Here is a 24,039-nt window from a genome sequence, read left to right as displayed (position 1 = left end):
AAAAAGACGTATCATAAAACCAAAAGTATATTTTCAGGCAAATGCAAACCTTAAAACACCAGCACAAAACGACCAGTTGGTTTATAGGTTTGCCTTCCTGTTGACCAGATTAACCCATACAAACACCCTTTTTGCAAGTATTATACATAAAAACTATAATAATAATAATAATAATAATAAATATATAAACATTGTGATACAGCCCATTAAAAGAGACACACTAAGCTGAATGGATGCTTTGAATGTCTAATGCTCATTAGTGGTCATACCTGAAACCCTCATCTCTTTTGAAGCTCTCCAGAGAAGAAATTGAGAACACAGAATGTTTTATTCTTTTAAGGTTATTAGTGCAAATGATTTCTATGGGATTTTTCTGGCATTACTGGAAATTCAACAAGAAATGGGCTAAAAAGAAAAACAAATATGGATCAGTGACTAAATGAAGAAAATGGAATATAATGCTGTAGTTTGATATAACAGTCTGTTAAGGTTATGTCATGATAGTGGGCATGCTTACAGGTGGGAAAGCCAATCACAATAAACTCTGTGATGATAAGTGGTCCGATGGAACACTAATAGGACTGCAACCGCATTTCATGACGTCTTCACCAGAACGAGCCTTGCAGAAGGAGGCTCTGGAAAAATCACATTGCCATTTAGTAAACTACTAAAGTTTTAAAAACCAAAGGCTTAATCCAAAACAGACCGAAGATCAGCACGTCCCCATAAAGAGAGGAAGAAAAGCAAAGCTTTAAGCCTACACATTTCTGACACTTCAAAAATTAAGTTAAATTTCTGCAAATATATAAAAGCCAAATCCACTGAAACACAAAATTTGTTAGCAATGCAATACTTTACTAAACAACAACAAATTTCATAGCTTTAGTGCTATGATTTTGTATGAAGCATCAAATGGATTTTGCAGTTGCACAGAGGCCATTATTCAGCAAGAAACCCACACCGATGACAGCAGTTTCTCAAAATACAGGGGTGGTCAATAATGTGACAAATTTATATCCGATAGACTATAACATTTGTATTCCACATTTTTATGCTTAGGAAATTATAGTCATATTCAGAATATGTAGCAGACAATTTTAATATCAGAATATCCAAGATTATTTTACTACAAAAGAACCCAGTTCATCAAATTATTTCATTGCAACAAATATTACGTTAAAGGTAGCAAATTATTTTTCTTTAGACTTTTTTTGCAGAGCATATTGCAGCAAAACTAAAGTTGCAAACATAATCTATTCTTCTGAATCGACAGTCTTTGATGTAAAGATGTAAATGTAAATGTATGACAGACACATTAAAGAGATCACAAATATGGAGTAATGTGTAACTGAGTAAACCATAATTTGAGGTCTTGAAGAACAAAGACATTCAATCTGGCAACAAAGTTTGCCAAGCCTGTTCCCTTTCGAGGCAACTCGCGCTGCGTCATTGAAGCTTTGGGAGCGCTTTTTTGCTTGATTCCGTCTGAAGCACGTGTGTGAAATCAATCCAATGGCAAGATGGTACATCACAGGCGGGTTACGTCATGACCGGGAAATCATACGAGTATCCGGAACGACCGATATTAGCTCCTCCGTGTGCAACTGTTTGTCTTATTTATTTTTGTGTGTCCCTTATGTCAGTCACAAGCATAATAAGATATTATGGCGGGCAAACAAACATTTAAGTTGAGTGCTCCTCCCTGCCCTCGTTTAATCACGGGTGGGAATAGACACGACTTATGTGTTGTTTGTCTGAGAGAGGAGCATGCTCTGTCAGCACTTGAGGGTGCTGACTGTGAGCATTGGGAGAGACTATCGCTTTGCACCCTCCATTCCCGCCTGTCAGACTTAGAGGAGGGTGTTCGGGCTCGCATCGTAGATGGATCTTACAGAGGAGTTAGAGACAGGCTCCACCTTCTGCAGCTTCTTCCACCCAAGAAGAGACCCTGGTGCTTCATCTGTCTAGCTCTGAGGAGGTAGATGTACTGAGCACCGAGGCAGGAGATTTTGAAGACTCGCCACTTCTGTCCCCTGCATTTGAGGAGCAGGTGAAAGTAATAACTTGTGCCATGTCTAAATTAAGCATTAACTGGCCGGCCGAGAAGCAAGGCGCTTGTCCAAAAAGCAAACAAGATGAGTGCTTTGTCAACAAAAACATTACCTCCACCACGGGCCTCCTTTCTTTTCCGTCTTCCAAAGAGATTGCGAGGTCATGGAATAGGCCATATTCTGCCCTGTTTTCAGCCCCCAGGTTCTATTCAGGTTCTAATTTCTATTCAGATATTAGGCGGTTAAAAGAAAATGGCTATGGGGCGATACCCTGTGTTGAACAGACGCTCACGAGCTATCTGCCCCCTAGCTCAGCATCGTTCCTGAAGGCCTGACGATGCCCGCTAAACCATTAAAATCAACATCATCTCTAGTGGGTAGAGCGTACATGACAGCAGGTCAGGCCAGTGCGTTTCTACACATAAAGTCCATTCTGCAGGCATACCAGGCTGACCAGCTATGAGTCCTCGATGGCAAGGGGTTGGGGTACGACGCTATTCGAGAACTGCGTCAGGCCACAGATTTGTCTCTCTGGGGCACTAAGGAGACGCCCAGACCTATCGTTCGGTCTATGGCAGCCCTGGTGGCCACGAAGAGGCATCTCTGGATTAATCTCTCAGACATCAAAGAGAAAGACAAGGCCTTTCTGCTCAACCCTCCGCTTGAGCCTACTAGCCTCTTCGGGGATGCCCTGAACACGGTCATTGAGAGGTTTCAGAAAGCCAAGAAACAGGTGGCAGCTTTTAAGCGGTATCTCCCTCACCAAACTCAGGTCTCTGAGGCTGCTGAGTTTGAGCAGCCCCAGCCGTCTAGCTCCTCAAACCGAGCGCATGATTCATTCCAGGGTAACAAAACTTAGGAGCAGACATCCTGTCGAGGCAGGGAATGGAGACCCCCTAGGGCTGGATGATTACGGACTATGTCCCTAAAGTGCTGACCAATATGCTGCAGCCTATGGTCTTGCAAGCTTTTTGCCTGCTTTCATTCAGAGATCAGGACCAGGAAAAGTTTAACCTTGTATGTCCAATGAGAGCACTGGATGCTTATGTCCACAGAGATGCCCTGTGGAAGAAAAGCGAATCGGTCATTTGTTTGCTTTGGATCTTCTAAGAAAGGGCTTCCAGCATCCAAGTAGACAGTTAGCAAGTTGATAGTCTAGGCTATTTCTCTTACTTATGAGGTCTCTGGCCAGCCTTCACCCTTGACTGTCAGAGAGCTCACCCTATTAGGAGTACGGCGGCCTCTAACCTGGGCTCTGCCCCGGGTTCGCAGGTGCTCATGTCTAAGTTGTGCTGTATTCACACAGACAGGCACTTGTAAGGATGGCGGTTGCCATCATTGACGCAGTGTCTTGTTTCCTTCTCAGGGAACAAGGGTTACAGTCGTAACCCAAGACATTTTCTGTCAGTGGTCCACCAACATCACTTTGAAAGACTGCAACAATGTGTTTGAAATCTAAAATGCAATGGTAGGTGTAAGATTAAATCAGTCAAGGACATTACCATTTAAATGTGGAAAAATGCGTAAATGAATGCAAACAAGAAAGCACAAACTTTAGGTGTAAGAAAAATACCATTCTCTGTTTATGGTCATGTTATCTGTGGAGTGTTTTCATAGGTTTAAATATTTCCAAGCTTTTAGGTGAGGAGAAATGAACAAATTATTATCGACAGATGTGTCTTTGTGGACTGATATGCTTTCACCCTTAGAAAACTACATAAGTGATTTACAGCTGGTAAGTGAATCTGTCTTCAGAATAATATTTACGAGAATTAGAGATACCAGATTCTCGCCGAGCTCTCACGTCATTGCGGTGATTCTAATCACCAAAAGGTTCTAGAGTTTCCTGTAATATGATATTAATAATGCACCTCCTCCTGGTTGAAACAATGGTTTTTGATAATAAGCCCTTGTTTATTACTTAAAGGGCCCCTATTATGGATTTTTGAAAATGACCTTTCATGTAGTGTAACAGCTCTAAGTGAATGAAAACATCCTGCAAAGTTTTAAATCTGAAAGTGCACCACATATAAAGTTATTGTCTTTCAAAAGTAAGAGTCGACTCTGAGTCAATGAAATGAATTGTTTTTCAAACGAGTCATAAGCCGCTTTGTTGTGATGTCAAGACGAAGCATTAGCATATTGCGTATGCAGACACGAGGGAAAACTTGAACCTCAAACACTGCAGCTGATTCCTGTAGATGCTGTACAGGAATCATCAGCTCGACATGATGATATCCTGTAGATATCAACATGTCGAGAAGACGCTGTACTCTACAATGTGAAAGTAAAGCCAGTTTCTTTACACAGCTCAAGAGCGAGCATGTGAAGAATCAGTGGTTAAATTTTTTTTTTACCATTATTCAACAGCAGTATAATCCTAGATTTTTGCCGTGTTCGCTTTATTTTAAGGGTGCACCGATTTTTCGGTCGCCGATCATAATCGGCGATAATTGCTTTGGGATGTATGATCGGCGGTCTCTATAAAGGCCTATCAAGAAAAGCCGATCAGATGACGCAAAACTCGCGAGACAATTTTTTATGCTCTGGTAAAAATGGCTTCACTGGTTTAGCAATTCTTCAAGGTGTGTGAAAAAGACAATTCATTAGATTCATTAGAATCAATCTGCAATGTGCGTACCTGACCGCTGCCCGCTTGTCAAACTGTGCAGCCTCTCTGTTCAACCCGTAAATCCATCGATCCGCAAACTACGTTTGAGTTCTTAAATGGTCTAGCGGTAGATCTTTTGCCAAGTGTGTCAGAGGTTACGGGTTCTAAACCGCACTCGTATAGTTTTTTTTCTCTCATCAAAACTGAATATGTTCATTTGTGGTTACAGTATATCAAGCAGGGACATGTTTGTGTGCATTTTATTTTGTGATTTCACCGGAATGAATAGAAAGTCTCCACAACGGCGATAGATTGAAGCGTGCTTCTGAATGAAGATCGCGCGAGCCACAGAGAACAACTGTATCCATGCAACTGATCGCCGCGGCAACGAGCGCTCAGCTTGAGTAAAAAACAACAACACATTTTAGCGCTAGATTTCTTATTTAATAGCGAACTAAATGAATGCTCTGCTAGTAAACTGGAGATTTTTTATTTATTTGTATTAGGTACATCTGTGCGTGCCTCAATGTTACAAAAATTGGTGGGGGACGGATAATATCGATCCTTAGAAACAGTAGTGGGACACGACTTCACTGGATCTAAACAAATCAATCTAACCATATTTGACCAGTAGTGGTGGATTTCTTAATCTGTTTAAAATAATTTTGCAAGGGTTCTTGAAAAAAAAAAAAAAAAAAAGAATTACGAAAATATTGATGCTTAAGAAGTTTTTTTTTTTTTTTTTTTTTTTTTTGTGCACTTTACTACCTGTGGTCCTTTAAGTGCATTAGAAAAACTGATGGCTGACTCACTCAAAACATTATTTTGGCTATAGCCTTTTATGTTGCAGTTTTTTGTTTAAAGTAGTCAAGCTAAATTTAAAGACTCAGATGTTCTGTTTTTTATCTTTTTTAATTTTATATTCTACAGGAAAGTTGTATTTGTCAAGCGCTAAGCTGTTTCCAATAACATAAGTTAATATGCTGGACATGTTGCTTGCAAATACATACACAGGTGTCAATTCATGATACGTTGTCTTCTCTTAATTGTAATACTTAATGTACACTGATGTTAAATATTGTTTAATAAATAATGCTACATGATAAATAGAAGGCTTCAAATAGACCCTGTAATCGGTATCAGTATCTGGTGATACAGATTTCAGTAATCGGGCATCGGTGATCGGCCCCAAAAATCGTCATCGGAGCACCCCTACTTTATTTTACTTAAGACTTTTTCTCAAATCTCAGAGTTCAATGCAGGATTCGCAAACCGCTTGCTCTTTAAAGATGGTGTTCAAAATACTTTGTTTTGAGTTTTATATTGTGTTGGTCTCCTGCCAACTGGTTAACTCACATTATTACTGTCTTACTGAAATACTTCTGCTAATCAGTTGTGGGCCACCATTACCTAAAACTCTGTCTATTAATGCAGATTGTCTGTCGTTCTCAATACTTTGAGGAAAGATTAAGCATGGAGCAAGATTTGTTTTACCAATGTTTGTTACATCAGTCATTCATTCATTCATGTACATTGCATACATGCATTGTTACCGATACGATACAGTCCACGTGTTCACTGCAATATATTAGAAAAATACTCAGTAAATAAATTAGTACAAGTAAAATAATCAGTTTGTTGATGGACATGCACTTGTTAATGCTGATGGTGAGGAATTACAGTTGCAACATCTCATAATATACCTCAAAATGAGTAGTGTATCACTGAGAAACGTCATCCTTGCGATGGAGGTTCAGGTTGAATAACTAGTTATTCGATTGTTTCATCATCAGACTCGCGCTAGGATTGATATAGTAAAATCAACGTTAGTGTTTTTAGTTTACAGTGTAGGAAGCCTCAGGACACGCAGAGCTGACATTGCAATGGGCGTTTTTGTTTTCGACGCGAGCTGTACGCAGTAAACCAATCACAACAGACTGAGCTGTGGGGCCAATCAGAGCAGAGTAGCTCGCGGAAAGGAGGGATTTAGAGAGATTGGTACATCTGAAGAGTCGTTTGAGAATCATTGAAAATGTGGTGATGTGCAAATGTATATTATGAGGAAATGAAACAGTTTTTTGACCTTTGATGCATGTAAACCTGTTGTAGGAGACTCCAAAACAACATTAGGGAACTTTAAAATAGCATAATAGGGGCACTTTAAAGGAACCGGTTTGCGGCATTTGCATAGCAAGATACAGGGTATCAATGACTAGATCCACACCAGCAAAGCCGTCACAAGGCTGAGCATCCTCCTTTGAAGCCTCATCGCTCGGAAAGCTTTATACAAAATGTTTGAAGTGTCAGCCTGTGTAATAATGATTTATAATTCTCTTGAACTGATGCAAAATTTGCTGGTAAAAAAATATTTTTAAAATAAAAATAAATTGTGCCCGGAGGGTCAGGCTGGGTTTCAAAAGGAGATCACCCAGGAGCGGCAAATGACTTAATAAGCCACCAGTATCAGGATGGCTAGATGGAGGGGAGCAGGAGGAGGCATTTCAAAGCGTGTCTAATTAAAATCAGTTTATTAGCGTGTCAATCTTTTTAGATGCAATCCCACAACCAGTTTAGATGGACTGAATGGACATTGCATGGACATGGGTGTGGTGTTTTTGGCTGATGTAGATTCTTATTGTATTTTCTATTGCTGCTAAATTTACACTTAATTCAATTCCATTTTGTAACATTAAAAATTTTAGAATAAGAGCGAAAAGAGGAATTAACAACCACAAACCCATCCTTGTCTCTTTCTCTTATTCCTCAGGGAAATACTAGATAAATATTTAAATTCACTTTCATCAGTGTGACTGCTGAAGTGATTATCAAAATCTGAAAGCATGTTTGGTTTATTTTTTGTGCAGTATGCAGGTTGAATTTCTAGGAAGATAACAACAGTAATTCTGGCAGTTTCACGTTTTTATAATCATACTTACATTTATGATTATGGAGGAGGGGTGAGACATGAAGAAGGAAAATGACACTGGAAAGGTTTAAGATGTCAGTAGCCAGTAAGTGCTGTTACAAAAAGGGCCAGTAAATTTACAATTTCAATGGCTCGCCACTTATGGGAGAGCAATAGTGCACTCTGAAAAGTAGTTCCGCACCCGACAACAATACACACAGTTTGAGGAGACCTCAAACAATTCAGCAAGTACTTTTCTTATCATTATCATCATCTTCGTGTAAAATAGATCACCAAATTCACAGAGGCACAAAACATAATGTCGCTCTTGGTTGCCATCTCATAGAAAAATAATATAGAAAACCCATCTGTCCATGACGATCCTTAGCTGTGTCTTATTTTGAAGGCTGCGTCCTCCGGAGGTCGCGTTTGTCGGCCACATACATCATAAAGGATGTCTTATTTCAGAACAGTAACCATTATAAAATTGACCATTATTCCTAGCGAAGTATAAATTGTTGCAATTTCTTATTGACTTTGAGGCTGCTTCATTTCAGTAAACTGACCACTACATTCCAATGCGACAGACCTCCGGAGGACGCAGCCTTCGAAACAAGACAGCTCGTAAAAGTCTGCTTTTAAATTAGAATTATTATTATTATAAATATTATTATTAAACATTTAAATTTAATTAATTAACTCATTATCCAACTACTTTTCAGTAGGCAATGCCTCAACCAAAAGGCGTGGAGTTAAGAGAACATATGGCTTTATGATGAAGAGATTCAGTTGTGTTAAATCTGTAACTGCACTTCTTCCACCAAACTGCTTCAAAGGCAAATGGGGGGGGGGGGGGGCAACAATCTGTTGTTTGTACAATCCTGTAACATGATCATCATAATAACACATGTATTTGTTTCTTTTCACAGTTCTCAAATTAAATGCTCTAGAGGGTCCCAGGACACCCTACCCCAGATCACACTCATGTTTATATTCAATTGTCGCCCTGGCATTTACATAAATATATTTCTAACCCAATAAGGAGATGGTAACAAAGCGGCTACATCTAGGAGGACTGTCTCTTGCTTTTCTTCTGCTGCTATTTTCATATTAAATTCATGGTTCTGCAATGTGCTTCAGTCAACACACTAGATCCTCTATGGTTGAAGTACCTTGTGATAAGGTCTAAAAAAAATGCTTATGATTTCATAGTGGAGGCCTTCGGAAAAAAATTAGAATATACTAAATATAAATCTTCTTCTTCCTAAGCACACAGAGGGACCTAAAGTAAATAAAGGTCAACACAACCATGTCTTCGTTTATCCTTGTGCAAGTCTCCCAGTCCCAAAACCAAACAGTCTGTTTAATTCAAGTGATTATCAAAGACAAATAAGATCAAGTGGTCTGTATATTATGGCACAGAAGGATTAAAAAGGAATACAGGAAACAAGATAATGCGTGTTACAGATTCTAAGTACTGTAGTGATGTTTACTGGTTTAGAAACACAGGTTGACAACTCAGGGTTCAATAGTAAGAATGGCCTGATGAGTTCTGGGAAAACTGTTATTGTCACCTGCCCAAACAGTGACTCACTAAATCTTACAATTCTAGATCTTGTGAGGTTTTTGTCTCAATATTACAATATTCGTTTCAAAAACACATGACATAAAACCAGTGTTTGTAACTGTTTTAAAAACATAAGTAAGAGTGGGATGAAAAGATTATTAGTTATTTGAGCATTGCATGTTAAAGTTTTTCATCAAATGTGTGCTAATTAATGTATAGCTCTCATAGAGTTATAATATAGTTTCTTTTTACAGGCTGTATTATAAATATATTTTTCAAAAAGAAAATATTCAGATTTGTACTTACACTGCCAAAAAATAACTACAATTCTGGCCCCAACACAAAAAATAAATACATAAATAATTATATATATATATATATATATATAATTTTTTTTAATTTTTTTTATTTTTTTTTTTTACCTGGCACCTTGTTATACATTATAGATTTTTATTTTTATTTATTTTAATAATTGGCAAGGTTTTACTGGACTAGCAGGATAAACATTTACTGTTGAGCCATGCCATTTCTGGCTTTATGTGACCAGTAATTCTGGATCTATTTGCATTCTATAGTCTCATGTTGCACACACTACAGCTGGTGCTATGATCCCTGAACACAAAACAGCACATCAGAGAACATACAGACAGAACTGGCAACCATAGAAATGCTAAAAGAATGCTCACAGTCAGTGTGTCGAGATAACAGCAGATCACTTCCTACAGGACGAGATTTTCAAAACGAGTGATTTACTAAAAGAAACAGATATCTTAGATGCAATAAATGATAATTCATCATCATCCATTGGAAATGTACTGGGGTTGTGAAAAATGCATGAATTACTAATTAATGAGGCATTCTGAGCAGATTTACATATTCATAAAGGTGGGGTTGAGTAATTGACATATGCATGAGAGAGCTGAGTGATGGTTTTGAGATAATAACACATGCCTTCATAGGAACCTTTATTTTTCTAAATTCTTCAAAAAGCAGAGGGAGTGAAGATGCTTTTAAATTTCCATTACGTATTCATTCTTCCCAAAAGAAATGCAGTCAAATGCTTTCAGAGATAAATACACTGAGGGAATGCAATGATGTGAAACAGTATGTAAAATTACATTTTGTGAAATATTGCCCTATACAGATTCTTCAAAAGTTCATTTAGCAAACGGATGTGCCCAACAACCATGGTAAGAAATTCTAAACATGTGACTGAATCCTAAAGCGAACACACAAATATGCTTTCAAAGACGAGTGAAGGGGAAAATAAAGCATAACAAATACATTTATGGTAAGCGTGAACTCACTTACACACAGTCAATCAATCATCGACAAGCTCGACAAAGTGTGCTGGGTGCTACAGTACCCGTCTAATCCAGCAGAGAAAAATGTAAACTTAAATTCAGATGTCAAGAAAGCTTTACCAGATTTAATCCTGTGGCACCTCCCCAAAGTAACACCCCTTTCGAAAAGTCCCTCCTAACAATTCTCATACCATTTCACACACATTTCTACCATTTTAAAGACAGTGTTAAGACCTCTCAACTATCTGATGAAAGGATCTGATTTATGGCATCCTGTCATGCCATGAGGTCAGCTTTTTGGAAACTTATTGCAGATGGGGTGGGTCCAAGAGCATTTGGACAGGGCGAGTGTGTATGTCACTCGGAAAACGTCTCTGCCATTGTTAGGAGTGCCTGAACAAAAGCCTTGTGAAAGCTGACCCAAATATGGTGCATTAGAAGAGCACAAAAACATTCAGATGGTTCCTAGGCTTTCTTTACAACTATGCACTGCCGAATGACAAGTTCAACAAAAACATGTTGAGTTTTTCACCCGGGCCTATTGTGTTCCCACATTAACTCCAAGCTGAGCTCTTTGAGCTCGTCCAGAGTTGTGTCTGGACTCCATGGGTCTGCGATGGCTCTGTCAGCGGGCTTGGCCTCCGTTGCACTCCACACCGTCTCCTTCAATGTTCTTTTCATTCTCACTCCCTTTTCCCCCCTCTCAGCAACTTGGCTTCCACGCACACTGAAGCGAGCGATTGATGGGGCAAGAGAGAAGTTAAACAATTAAAGATGGCCCTCTGCGCCAAATGTTTTGTGCATTAGGCGTCACGCTGAGAGGAAGCCTTTGTGCTCACAGTTATTGTTTGGATGGAAAACGAAAGATCTCATTCTCAAAGCAAAAGAACTCTCTGTAGCCAATGTGAATAATATATCAAGGTGCCTGGGTATAACAATCATTTGATTCCCACTGGGACTGGATGGATGTAATTATTCCTGGATCACGGTGTAACTGAAAATGAGGTTCACGCAACATCTGGTCAAGCACGGCCAATGGGAGACCAAAAAGTAATTGCAAGTATAATGGCAGGTCTCGGTATTTAGCAAAGCGAATAACAGCTGTCCTTATCAATCAGATGCAGATGATCACTATCGCACACAGGGGGGCTTGACGGCAGAGGTGAATATCACAAATTAGGCGCTGCTTTAGAAATGCTGAAGTTTGACTTTAACCTTGCAGGACTTTTTGGAAGGCACTTCCGAGTATGGGAGAGGGGTTTTGGCAGAGGAACAGAAAGCCTGGTGGGTCCGCACATCTCGGGATGCTGGTACTTCACACTAATCCATTTTAAACCATCTGTGAAATTAGCAAGATTCCTTAAGTCCTTCACCTCCAAGGATTAAAAATGGCCCTGGGTCTGAGCCATCGCATGTACGCATATGTATCCATGTCTGCAATCAGCCCAAACTTCTGAGGCTATAATCACACTTTACCCTCTACATGACAGACGCTTTTGAAAAGGTAACTACTTTGAAGACAATTTCACCCGAGTCTCTCTCCTCGCATCTTTTTACATGCTCTTTGAAATCTGTAGAATCTGCACTTTGTGTTATACTACATAAATATGAGCCTTCTTTGTGAGACTTACTCCCCCTGCAATTCAGCACACTCCAAAGTTGAATAGCGGCACAACGTGCAACCCGGCATCCTGCAAAGTATGTCAAAAACAAACCGAACCGCTCTAAATATAAAAAAAAGAGGAAGACATTTCAGGGCTCGAACATCTGCTGAATGGCAGTATGGGCTGCGAGGTAAACAAAAGCCATACATAGACAAATGTTACCTGCAATGCCTCCTTGAACTGTACACATAAACAGCTCGAAAGTGCAACTCTTCAGCCTTGCAGAGTTCCAGCCAAAAACTGTACAATGAAGTCATGAGTCAAGTCTAATGAGAAAATCAGATAAATAGCAGCTGGGCTTGGGGAAACAGCCCTCCCTGATTGATTCACTGGACTCAGTGGCAATAGCATGGAGCTCAGGAGGAGCTGCCACTTCCAGAACAGTAAAATATTGTTCCAGACGACTCCCTCCAATGTTTAGTCATCAGGGCCATGAAATAACAGGGCTGTCGCCTCCGCACAGCAATACAGTATTAATTATTATTTGCAGCCCAAACACCTACATGTTTGTACTAACACTCTGACAGTTCATCCAAACAGGCCATTTAAAGGCTGCAACATCATTCTCCGTACTTACGAACAGCCCCACCTAGCCTCCCCCCATTCATCCAACCACAGGCTCGTGAAGAGTAGTACGCTGTATCAGAGGGATTAAAAACAACCTTAATAGAAATAACAATGCTCATGTCTTATTTCAAATTAGAACATCAATAACCGCCACATCTGCGTGTGCCCAGAGAAGCACAAGGGCAAATGCGCAATGCCAAGGCTGCATTCAGGGCCAAAGATTTGTAATGCAAGCTTTGTAAATTACAATAAGATTTATTGTGCAGCAATATATGTCTAATTTTCCATCTACTGTGGGGCACTTCAGCAGCTGAGAGCTGACACAGGCCTATATTATACACCACAGTTAAAATGTGGTTATTTTACACATGCTCTCGGGGGAAGAAGCTTACAGTGCACTCTGGCATTGGACAAAAAATGACTGATGAAGATAACAAAAAGGAACACATAAATGGTTTTCCAAAAATGTTTTGAACTAAGTTCTATTCCAGATCCATATTTTTTTCCAACAATGGCAAAGTTAAGGAAATGATGAAAAGCCTCCCTTTCTATTTTTTTGAATGGTATTTCTTCACACAAAAGTAGGTACTCAAAAGATATTGACTGATAATCTACTTTTTAATGCCTAGGAACACATCAGAAGAGAAGAGGGCGGTATAAACTGTACATAAACATTTTACAACATTCACAAATGTAATCAACACCAAGGCCTACCATTAGTGACCATACTGTTTTCTTTATGTGCCAGCCAGAAACAATTATTTACTGAACAATTAGGCCTTTATTTTAAACTAAAATTATTCATCACTAATTATTCATCATGTAAAGCTATGTCAAAGAGGTGAGGCTCACTGGGAGCAAAAAGAGAGAACCCAGTGGCTGGAATCCAAAAGATGAAAAAACTCCTGCAGTTTAGAGGGCTTGGTTTCCTCCAAGCCTTCCACCCTATTTCTGGCAGATGCTGCAGTCAGTCAGCAGGAGCACATATACATTAAGAATAGCCTCTACATAGGTTCTTAATGTGTTTTGGAAGATATTCTTAGTAGATGGTCCCATCTAAACTTGTGCTTTCTCTAAAAGATTTACGAGCCAGCGCTGAACATCTATCTTTATTGTAAAGCAATGATAGATTATTGGGAGGAAAACAAATCCCATATACCATTGTTATCCATTCAGTTCCATAGTGAAAACAATGAGAAATTGTGGTCATTTTTATTTGGAAAGAAATGCACTTCAAAAAGTTTTTTTTGCACTTCAAATAAAGCAAAACAAAACAAACAAAAAAATCCTAGCTAAGCAATGCTAAAAAGAAGACTGCAGTATACAAGCAATTCAGTGATAACATAAGGTACTCTCACATCTGAACGTTCAACATGCATCATCTACAGGAGCTATAAACAGTCAACCAATATGGAATTTCTCCAAAGAAATTAGGGTTGCATGGATATAATTTTTTTTTTGTCTAATACCGAATATTATACTACAGCAGAGACTTCTAATTTATGGTCAATATCAAAATCCTATACTATTTTGCTGAAATAAATTACAAAAAAAAATTTAAAACACTTCAAGTGAACTTAGACTGTATATCCACAACCACTGGGCAGCACCATGATAGCTCCATACTCTGTTTCCCTTACTTGTTTCACTACAAACACTGCTGAAGCTACACACGCACTGTGTATCACAAATACTTTTGAAATTAATATTGTATTAGGGAAATACAAGCTCATGTCTGTGTGCAGCATCATATTCCTTACATTTCATGCCAGGACAAGAGGAAAGAGAATGTGCGTGTGGTTGCAGCTTTACAATTAAAATATCCACTAAAGAAAGCATGTGTGTTCTTTCCAATTCATAGATAAAAAAGCTACAGAACTGAAAACTCTTATCCAGAGCTGTAGCACTTCACTTGCAAGCTGAAATAGGTGAGCTGTTATAGTGGAAAGAACAAAAACTACTTGCCAGGGGAGTAAGAAAAATCTATTTAATTCAAAGGGAAAACAAGATCATTTTTTCTTACCATATTGGCAAATCAAAATGATGGTAGAATTCACTGAAAACAATATATAAAATCTTATGGTAGTTAAAGTTAAACTTTAAATAAATGTACATTTACTGGAAATGAAAATAATTATTTGTAGAGTAGCTACATCACGCTGCATGTTTAATGCCACTAATCCTCTTGGCAATAAAATGTTAGTTTTCATTTTTAACTGTCTAACCATTTTACAGTCCTATCAAGTAATGAGTCAAGTACAGGATGTTAAAAATCAAGGGGGATGTTTTGTTCGGTTCATTAATTACATGGGATATGGCAGGTGTGGTCAAGTGCACTGCATTGTGGGATACAATGATCACCGCAGTAAGCTCTGCAATACGCTTAATTCACGCAGCCGTTATTTCAATAATTGCAATTTATTATTCAAAATGGCGCCTGCGTGAAATAAGCCTATATACTGCACATTCTTGTCTCATTCCACTCTCTAGCTCCCTGCATGAATCAGTATTGTGAACAATTTCAGGCACTAGCCAGACCTTGATCAACTAGCCTAAACATTGGGACTCTGATGACTTAATTTCCCAGAGCTTGTGCAAAACATAATTGGTATTTCTTTCAGCTTGAGGCTAAAGAAAACATGACAACATTTCCAGTGAGTGGAATGTGACAGAAATGGACGACTACCTGATTAGTGTACCGACTACTGTAGACCTACTGAACTTTGAAAACTGGTAGTATTTTCTGCTTAGCCTACATATTTGCATTGTGTGCACTGTCTACATAGTATACACAACATACAGTGCAAGAGTACTATGGTAGTAGTATGCTTTTGCAAACACAAAAAAGTTGATAAAGCCCTTTATATTTTTTCATACTATGGAAGTAAATGGGTGTCCATCAACTGTTTGGTTACTCATAGTCTTCAAAATATATTATTTTGTGTTCAGGTTTGAAACAACTTGACGTTGAGTAAATTATGCCAGAATTGTTTTATTTTTGGGTGAACTATCCATCAGTTCACTCAGGGGAGCTATAACGCCCTTGATGTTACAGGTAAAGTTTCTATCCACTTGAAAGACCAAAATGTACTGTGCCATGTGCCACAGTGCCAATGCCAAAAAAGTCAACATATTTCAAAACAAGTATAAAATAATTAATATTGATAATTAAAATTAATATTATTAATTAGCCTAATGAAAAATGCTTAAGCTATAGCAAAAAATATCTCCCCAGGGCAGGCTCACCTGCCTAAAAAGTAGGCCTAGGCTATAACTGACTAAATTTAGGCCTACTTTATTTTATATCGCAAACGTTACTAAATATTATTTCTCTCATTCAAATATATGCGTGTGGACGTTTGAACTGTATAAACGTAAGCACATTTCAATATTCTGAGTTTATTAATCAATTATGCTTTTACAGATACCACAAGTCAGTTGTAATTCAGCTGCCGAATTTCCAAAGAAAAGTTTCTGTGACTGGACAATAAAGACGATCACCATAATCTAACTAATATGCATTAGGCAAAACCTAACAAAAAACATCTGCAATATAGGCTATAAAAACCAACGCGTATTGTGTTATTATGACCTGCTACCCACCTTCACGCGCTGCCGCAAACCGCTCCGCTGTTCTATTGCTCTCATAGGTCCACGTGCTGCTGAAACGTCATTGCCGTGCCGTGCATGAAACATATGTGTGAAGCGCAAGAAAAAGAAGAAACATGTTACAATCACGAAGAAGCTATTAGCGTGTTTTAATCGGTTTGCAGTAAACATCGGGTGTAACTTTGTTTTGAGGGAGGGGGTCGGCACAAAACGGGGGAAATGTTTTCGATTTGAATTCCATTTCCTGCATTTAGCCTACACATTTAGGGATGGTGATACAAAATCCAGTAAATCGTTTGATTATCTTCTTCTTTTTTTCTTCTTCTTTTGTGTGTAAATACAATTCAAATAATGTGAGACTCAATTTCCACTGTAATGTAAAAACAACAAAGACAGTATATTTTAAATAATTAATGGCATCTTTTTATGAATGAAGGCCAGTAGGCCTATCACTGATATAGCTAGGCCTAATGATGTCTCAATGAAAATGATTTTCCAAAAAAATTTAAACATTTATTAGGCTTAAAAAAAATGTAACAACTTTTAATTTAAGTGAACTTAAAACAATCTTCACATAAACCTACAATAAATGGAATGTTTACATGTGTCTTTCCTGTCTAATGGGTATGAAATATAAATAAATTGAATACGGTTATAAAATAGTCCGCACAGCATAAATTACAAATAAAATCTAGATCAATCCTTATTAATGCTAGAAGTGTTATTTAGTCAAGAGCGGTTAGTAATGTTCTCTGTTGCCCTTGTTCTTTGATTAACTTTACAGACAGAGAATTAGTGGCTGCTGTCACTTTAAGATCTGCATGCATGGCATTCTCTCACTACTCACTTACATTTACGATTTTATTTAACTTATTTAAGACTGTGAAGATACTCGACAAAACTGACATTTTGGCATTAAACTTTGTTCGTTCAAGCGCGAAAGATCTTTGTCTTGTCTGCCTGAATAAGAGCGTGATCATATAACCCTAGCTAAAGGATGACAGAAAAAACGGATGCTGAGTTAGTTGCGTTAAATATTTTAACAAAGCTGGACAAAAATGTATCGCATGCGCTAAAGTTGACAGGACTATTTGTCATACATTGCTGACAGAAAACGCTGCGGTTTAAAGTGGACTCGTTTCCATGTTAGGCCTACACACAGAATGTTTTTGTAGTAGCTAAGCTACTCATAATGTTCTATGTTAAATATTAGTTAACAGTCGGAAGTTACAGTGTATGTTGTTAGCGCAGTCAAGGTAAGGCTAACATGGTGTATACAGAAAATATGATTATCCTGACCTGAGCTAATCAACCAAATCACATCTCCTTTCTTTTTTTTCATCCATGATGATAAGTAAACCTGTTGTTGTTTCTGGCGTTTCGTCCCTTACTGTGCCGCAACCGTTAACCGTACTGTGCCGTCCCTTACTGTGCTAACTCTACGTTAGACTCGTCCTGCTCCTCCGTGCCAATGACTGCGTGCGCGGTTAAAAATCATAACAAACGAATCTGAAAGTGAGCCTAGAGCTAACTGTTTCAAAAGTAGCCTAGGTAAGGATTTTAGAAATCTTTTATTTTTTTTTAGTATACACTGTATAACATTTTAATTGATATGTTTTCTTTTCGATTTTTTAGCGATGCGCAGGATAATTCATTGTATCATTAAACATAGTTCTTGCAGTTGGGTTTAATTGTTGCAGCAGCATAAAGCCAGAAGTTAGAGTCAAAACAATCCGGTCAACTACTATTAGCTTTGTTGCCCATCTAATAACCTGTCAGAATGTGTGCACCAAAAACAACAAGGCATCTGTTAACAAGGCTGCCACACGTAAATTGTTTGCATGTGTGCAGTTTACTTCGTTGCTTATAACAGAGAACTATATAAATGTTTGTATTCTCTCTAATCGCATTTCTACTTCAGCCATTGCATTTATCATGGCATCTAGATCACATTATGCTCAAGGCACATACAGTAAATTAATTTAGTAGGCTACTTAGCACAACAAACTCCAGTCCCAACTTCAAATTAATTCCAAAAAATTAATTTCCACATACTTCTGGTTAAATGATATTTTAAATATGTCTACAACTTATTAGTCTACAATCACTAATTTAAAAAAAAAACAACACACAACAAATAAAACAAAATGTCTCTTTAATTTGTAAGTGTCAACAGCAGTACAAAAGATGGAGTGATGGTGAGACGATTTTGTCATACGTGTGTGTACTCTATCTTTTATGGAAAAAGAGGAACTCTTGAGGTAAATAAGCAAACAGACAGGAACACCCTCATCTGCCATCATACATCAGTGAATTGAGAATATACTGTAGAAATGGTGTTACATTACAATATGCCAAATGCTGCTTGTGGGGAGAACATATTTGTACAATTCACTAAGGTGTCTAAATACACCAAAATGTGTCACTCATCTGCTTTATTTTATTTGATATAATAATACTACCATTACAGAGAAGACTGGTCTCTGGACATACAACTGTAGCATTAATTAGTTTACCTCACGTCAATACTGCACATGGAAACCAATGACTTGCTGGTTTACATACTAAAGCCAAGCAAAACTATTTTTAGTACCTTTTTTCATTTTTTTAACAATAATATCCTTAGCAAATAGCTGTCTTTTGTACTGTATAAAGAAGAATGTGAACACAAATGTGATGGCAACCTTTTAAGTTCAATTAAAAACTTTACACTGGACTGTACAAGATATTATGTTAAAACTATTTACATTTTTAGACTTAAAACTTTTTTTTTTCCAAAAGCAGCAACAGATACCATTCTATATCTCTAACGCCCAAACAATAATACCTGCCATGGGTCTATGTACCTGCTGAGAAACCGGTCTCCACGCACACGCACACGCACACGCGCACACACACACACACACACACACACACACACACACACACACACACACACACACACACACACACACACACACACACACACACACACACACACACACACACACAAAACGACAAAATCAAAGAAAAGTGTTATCAGGCTGCTAGCAGGATTCGAAACAAGAGTGTACCTAGCGACAGATGAGCCACAGTGTTGCTTGAGAGACTACAGAAATCTAAAAGCAAAATACCATCGACAACAGCATACGTTGTCCCTGACAGCAACATTTTACACTTCTGAACAGCAGCTAGCATATCAGTCCAGCATGTCAGTGAATTGTGCTGATTAAATTAACAAAAACGATCCCACAATATACATCACAAAAGTCCATACAAAAAAAAAGCATTACAGTAAGATAAGTACTGTTGAAACACCCAAGCTTTGTCCTCAGTTATTGTACCTACGTTGCATTAATATGGCAGTGACAGTTATGTATTATAAAAGAAATGTAATTTAGACTTGCTGTTGACTGGATGGGAAATGGTCTATTAAACACTATGAAGCAACACAGAGTAAAATATTGTATGAAAACCTCAAATGCAAGAGTGGGTCTGCATTGTGCAGCATTAAAAAAAAAAACACACATAAATATTTGCACATCCCCAATGGATTAAATGCTCACCGAGAAACTCACATGTTTTCAGATGCTGTACTGAATGACACACACCAACTGATGCCCCACAATTACTGTACATGTTCTCTCATTCAAATTTGGCACACAACCAATTATATAACTTTAGCAAGTACCTTAACATTTAGAAAACAATTTGTAAAATGAAAAAAAAAGGAAGAAAATTACGTACAATGATTTCAAGATTTGTCCATTGCTACAGAGTGCACTAACAACATAGCAAATGGCTGGTTAATTCAGCATGGAGTGCGAGGTTCATCACTGAAACACATAGAAGTCTCAGCTGTTTCTCCAATACTACTCAATCAACAGGGATGTGAATTCAGCAACTACATGAGGTACAGTGAATTGTCAGTTTGTGATTTCGTTCTTTTTCTAAGTACAATGACGCACACACACACACACACACACACACACACACACACACACACACACACACACACACACACACACACGCACACACACGGACACACACGGACACACAGAGAGAGAGAAGAAAAAAAGTAAAATACATAATTTATACTTCAGTAAGTATCCATGAACAAAAATAGATTTTCCTATGTTATATTTACAATGAAAAGAAAAAAAATGAGATGGAGATTTAAAAAAAAAAAACTTGTTTTGAGCTCCAATCCATTTTGAAATTTCACTGTTTTTATTATTGTTCTCTGATTGTCCTTTAATTCTGTTCTACTGACACTTTTAGAGCCAAAAATGGCTAATAAATACAATAAAATGTCTATGCACTAGAGAGCTTCAAATACAATATACAACACAAACATACATGACCATTAAAATGTGCTACTGAAGTCCGGTGTGTCTCAGTCACTACGCAAGATTCTCCGTCGAGTATACTGCTCTTTCTCCCCTAGGCAGCACTGGAGCTTAAACAAAGTGTTCATTCATCACGTGTCTTTGCATAAATAAACAAAATATGTCAAGAGAAAAATGACTCAAATCTGGCAACTGTGAGGTGCGCTCACATGAGTCCAAACAGGTGACTTGTTCATGTAGGTTTTTTCTTTTTTTTCCTCGCACAACGGCTTCACATTTGTCAGAATTGATAAAAATACCATTTATATCCAGTGCTTGTAACACTTTTGAATCATTGTCTCCGTGTGAGATTGAAATAGTCTTTTTTCTTTTCTTTTCTTTTCTTTTTTTTTATCTATACAAGCGCAATCAAGTTTCAGTCCCAACAACAGTCCTTTTGTCTGCTACCAGCCTACAGAACTGGCTTGGCATGGTCAAGGAAATATGTACAAATCACGTACAAATCAACCAATCCACCAGCAAACAGATATAACAGCTTTAAACAATAAACGATGGCTTGTAAGCAGGGAAGAACTTTTTTTTAACGCGGATGTCAAGGGACATCCAGCCAAGTATTGTACCTTATGTAAAAATCACAACAAACTTAAACAAAACCAACAAAATAAAAGGTACAAATACAAGCTTCTAAAGAAGTGCTCATAACTTCTACGAATTAAGTAAATGCTTTTCAAAGAGGGGCGCTGAAAAGAAAAAGTGAATGCTTCAACTGCTGGGAGAAGTAAGCACTAAATAGTCATCAGTACCTTTTAGACCTTTGGAGGTAATGCAGTGACCAGCAGCCTTGCTGTGACATTTCCTGTCTATTCTAATCTCTAGGTTACCAATGAAACAGACAGGTTCAAGGGCAAAGGCAAAATAGCGGGACTCATGCATTAATAATGCCGTATTTCAGATGATACCGACTCGTCCGTCATTTTAATAATCCCCCACAGCTTGATCTACTTGTTCCATCTGCTCGCTAGCACCTCGTGTCTGCTTCTGGCCGCGGCCTTTCGCTAGAGCTTTGATGGAGAGAGGGCACAATAAACCACATGGGCCTCGTCTCCATTGTTCGCCACCTTTCTCCTGGGCACGGGCCGATGCCGGGAGACAGATGGCAGCCCCTTGAGGGAGGGTGTGTGCTGGGCAGAGGTCAGGTGAGTGGAGGTGAATGGCAGTCACACCCTGTAGGAGCTTTCAGTAGGGCCAAAGTCTAAAACAAGAGGCCCTGACCGCTGGCTGCTTCTTGGCTGTCCTTCCACACGGAAACAACCTGAGATCCGTTCTACTGCCGGAACGAGCGGATAATTTAGTAGAACTGCAGGGCAGCAAAAATGTGCTTTTTCGTTATGAATTGTTATCTTTTTTTCTTTTTCTTTTTCAAGTGCTCAAAAAGATCCAAGATCCAAAGTCTTCTGTTCGTTTCAGAATGTAATTTTTAAATGTAAATACAATTAAACCATTTTAAATCCAAGTATCCTTATATATAGAAAATTTGGAAAATAAGTGCCATTATTAGTTTAGTTAATATTCTCCTTAACCCTCTGCATAACTGGCCAAAACATCCTAATAAACTGGACGTTCTCTTAAGACTTAATGATGAACAAATTTCAGAAGCCCGAAGGGCTTTAAGACTATTTTATGTCAGTTAAGATTACAATGTCCACAAGACTTAAGTGTAAAAAAAACAAAAAACTTTAAACTTGCTGCCCTGGAAACCGGGGCTAAAGACTTTAGCAGAATGTGCGTGTACATATTGTACAACAGCAATTTGTGATTGTAATACACCAAAGCTGCCTTTCGCTGCCTGTCCAATTCTGCAGATTGGATGCCATTTGGCCCCTTGGCATTCTGGCCTGATTACAATCACTGTGATTAAGAACCGAGCGGGTAAGACTGAACTAGACGAGGCCGGTGGTCAGATGATCACTGCATTGAACCTCCTGGAGAACTATAACATTCTTAGTTCCTGAGCATTTGAAGATGGTAGTCAATGGAGAGGAGAAAAAGAAAGTGGGCTTTGTAGATAAGATTGCAAGGATTGTCTAAGACTCATGCAGTCTTTCCCTTAAGACTTTCAAATTTAAGATTTAAGAGCAGGAAGCTTATGATATGTTTGGCACATCTGGACTTTAAAAAAAAAATGTAATAATAATATTAATAACAACAACAATAATGGGGAGTTTTAGGCTTTCCCTCTATGGTTCATCAAATGTAAGGACTTCTTCAGTTGTATCGTATTATGAAATGTCAAATGAACTGTTTTTGTCTTTTTCATTTGAAATAGTTCTGATTTAAAACATTCACAAGCTGTTGGCTGGTACAGCATACCTGAGTGAGATATAGAACCCCATTTAAAACAGTAATGTACGCTTCAAAGGAAAAAAAAAAAGGTTTCAACAAATACAAGTGTAAATCCATATGAATTTGAGTAAGACTGTGAGTTATGCATTCATATGAAATGTTTCAATTGTCAAGTCCTATTATTTAAAAATGTCGTAGGAAATACCCTAAATTGTCCATGATCAAAACACAAGGAAAAAAAAAATCAATAAAATAACAATAATAATAAAATAAAAAAAGCCAAAATAAAACAATCAAATTGTTTCACACTCGGAGAAACATTTAAGACCAAAAGCTGTTAAATCTGAAGGAGCCACATCTGCATGCTGGCTCCCAAAATGTATATCATTAGAAACAAGTGTTTCAAATTCTTTTTTTTGTTCGTTATGTTCTCTTTTCAATCTTCTTCAGTCTTCCCTCTAATAAAAGGATATTCACAGGGTGTCTTGGCCTCAGTTGGCACTGACCGGCTCCTGTGTGTCACTGCTGTAGTCCGATTTGGGCTCGTCCTCAAAGTCCTCGTACATGTCCATCTCGTCCTCTCCGTTCACGGGGTCGCTAGGCACCATGGTGCCTGGTTCCATCTTCATGTTGAAGGTGCTCTGGATGACGGGGATGGTGGGCTCAGGGCTGGCCGAGGCACTGGAACAGTCTGACGTCATGTGAGGGGAGGGCGTAGTGGTCGCCATGGTTATGGCACCGGGGTAGACGACACCTGCGCTGGTGGTGATGGGGATCTGCGTCTGTGGCTGCTGCCTGATACAGAGGTGAAGAAACAGACGGGAGAAAGACAGTTTTATGCTTATGAAGAGCAAGTGTGCGCTTTTACTTTTTACAAAGCTCAGAGAAGCTTAAGAGCTTTTAAGAGACGGATGACAAGTTTAACGCTTCTCAAGGAAAACAATTACGGTCTCGGGGAATAGGAGAATGGAAAGAATGTACAGAACCAAACGCTGGTCGAAAACGTAAAGCTTGAGGAGTTTAAAACCCAGGCTTGAATGGAACGTGAACAACCAGTAGCCCTGTAAAAAAAATTCCCAATCAGCTACAA

General features: G+C 38.4%; 1 protein-coding gene across 36 annotated transcripts in view; it reads right to left on the bottom strand.

Moving 5' to 3' along the window:
• Positions 1 to 20,966: 20,966 nt before the first annotated feature.
• The window catches only part of sox6 (SRY-box transcription factor 6), a 151,258-nt gene continuing 148,185 nt past the window's right edge, over positions 20,967 to 24,039 (bottom strand). For 30 of the 36 annotated variants that reach the window (XM_077228445.1, XM_077228457.1, XM_077228460.1 and 27 more), the window contains one exon: positions 20,967 to 23,744. In XM_077228445.1, the coding sequence (XP_077084560.1) occupies positions 23,441 to 23,744 (304 nt within the window). In that variant the 3' untranslated portion in view covers positions 20,967 to 23,440. The remainder of the gene's footprint in view (positions 23,745 to 24,039) is intronic. The other 6 variants (XM_077228477.1, XM_077228478.1, XM_077228476.1 and 3 more) reach the window with 3 other exon arrangements.

The sequence above is a fragment of the Siphateles boraxobius genome, unplaced genomic scaffold (genome assembly GCF_051911475.1).
Source record: "Siphateles boraxobius isolate OS27281-9 unplaced genomic scaffold, OSU_SipBor_1 130, whole genome shotgun sequence".
Taxonomy (NCBI): Eukaryota; Metazoa; Chordata; class Actinopteri; order Cypriniformes; family Leuciscidae; genus Siphateles; species Siphateles boraxobius.
The sequence above is the reverse complement of the archived record's forward strand: the minus strand, read 5'-3'. Positions and strand labels throughout refer to the sequence as shown.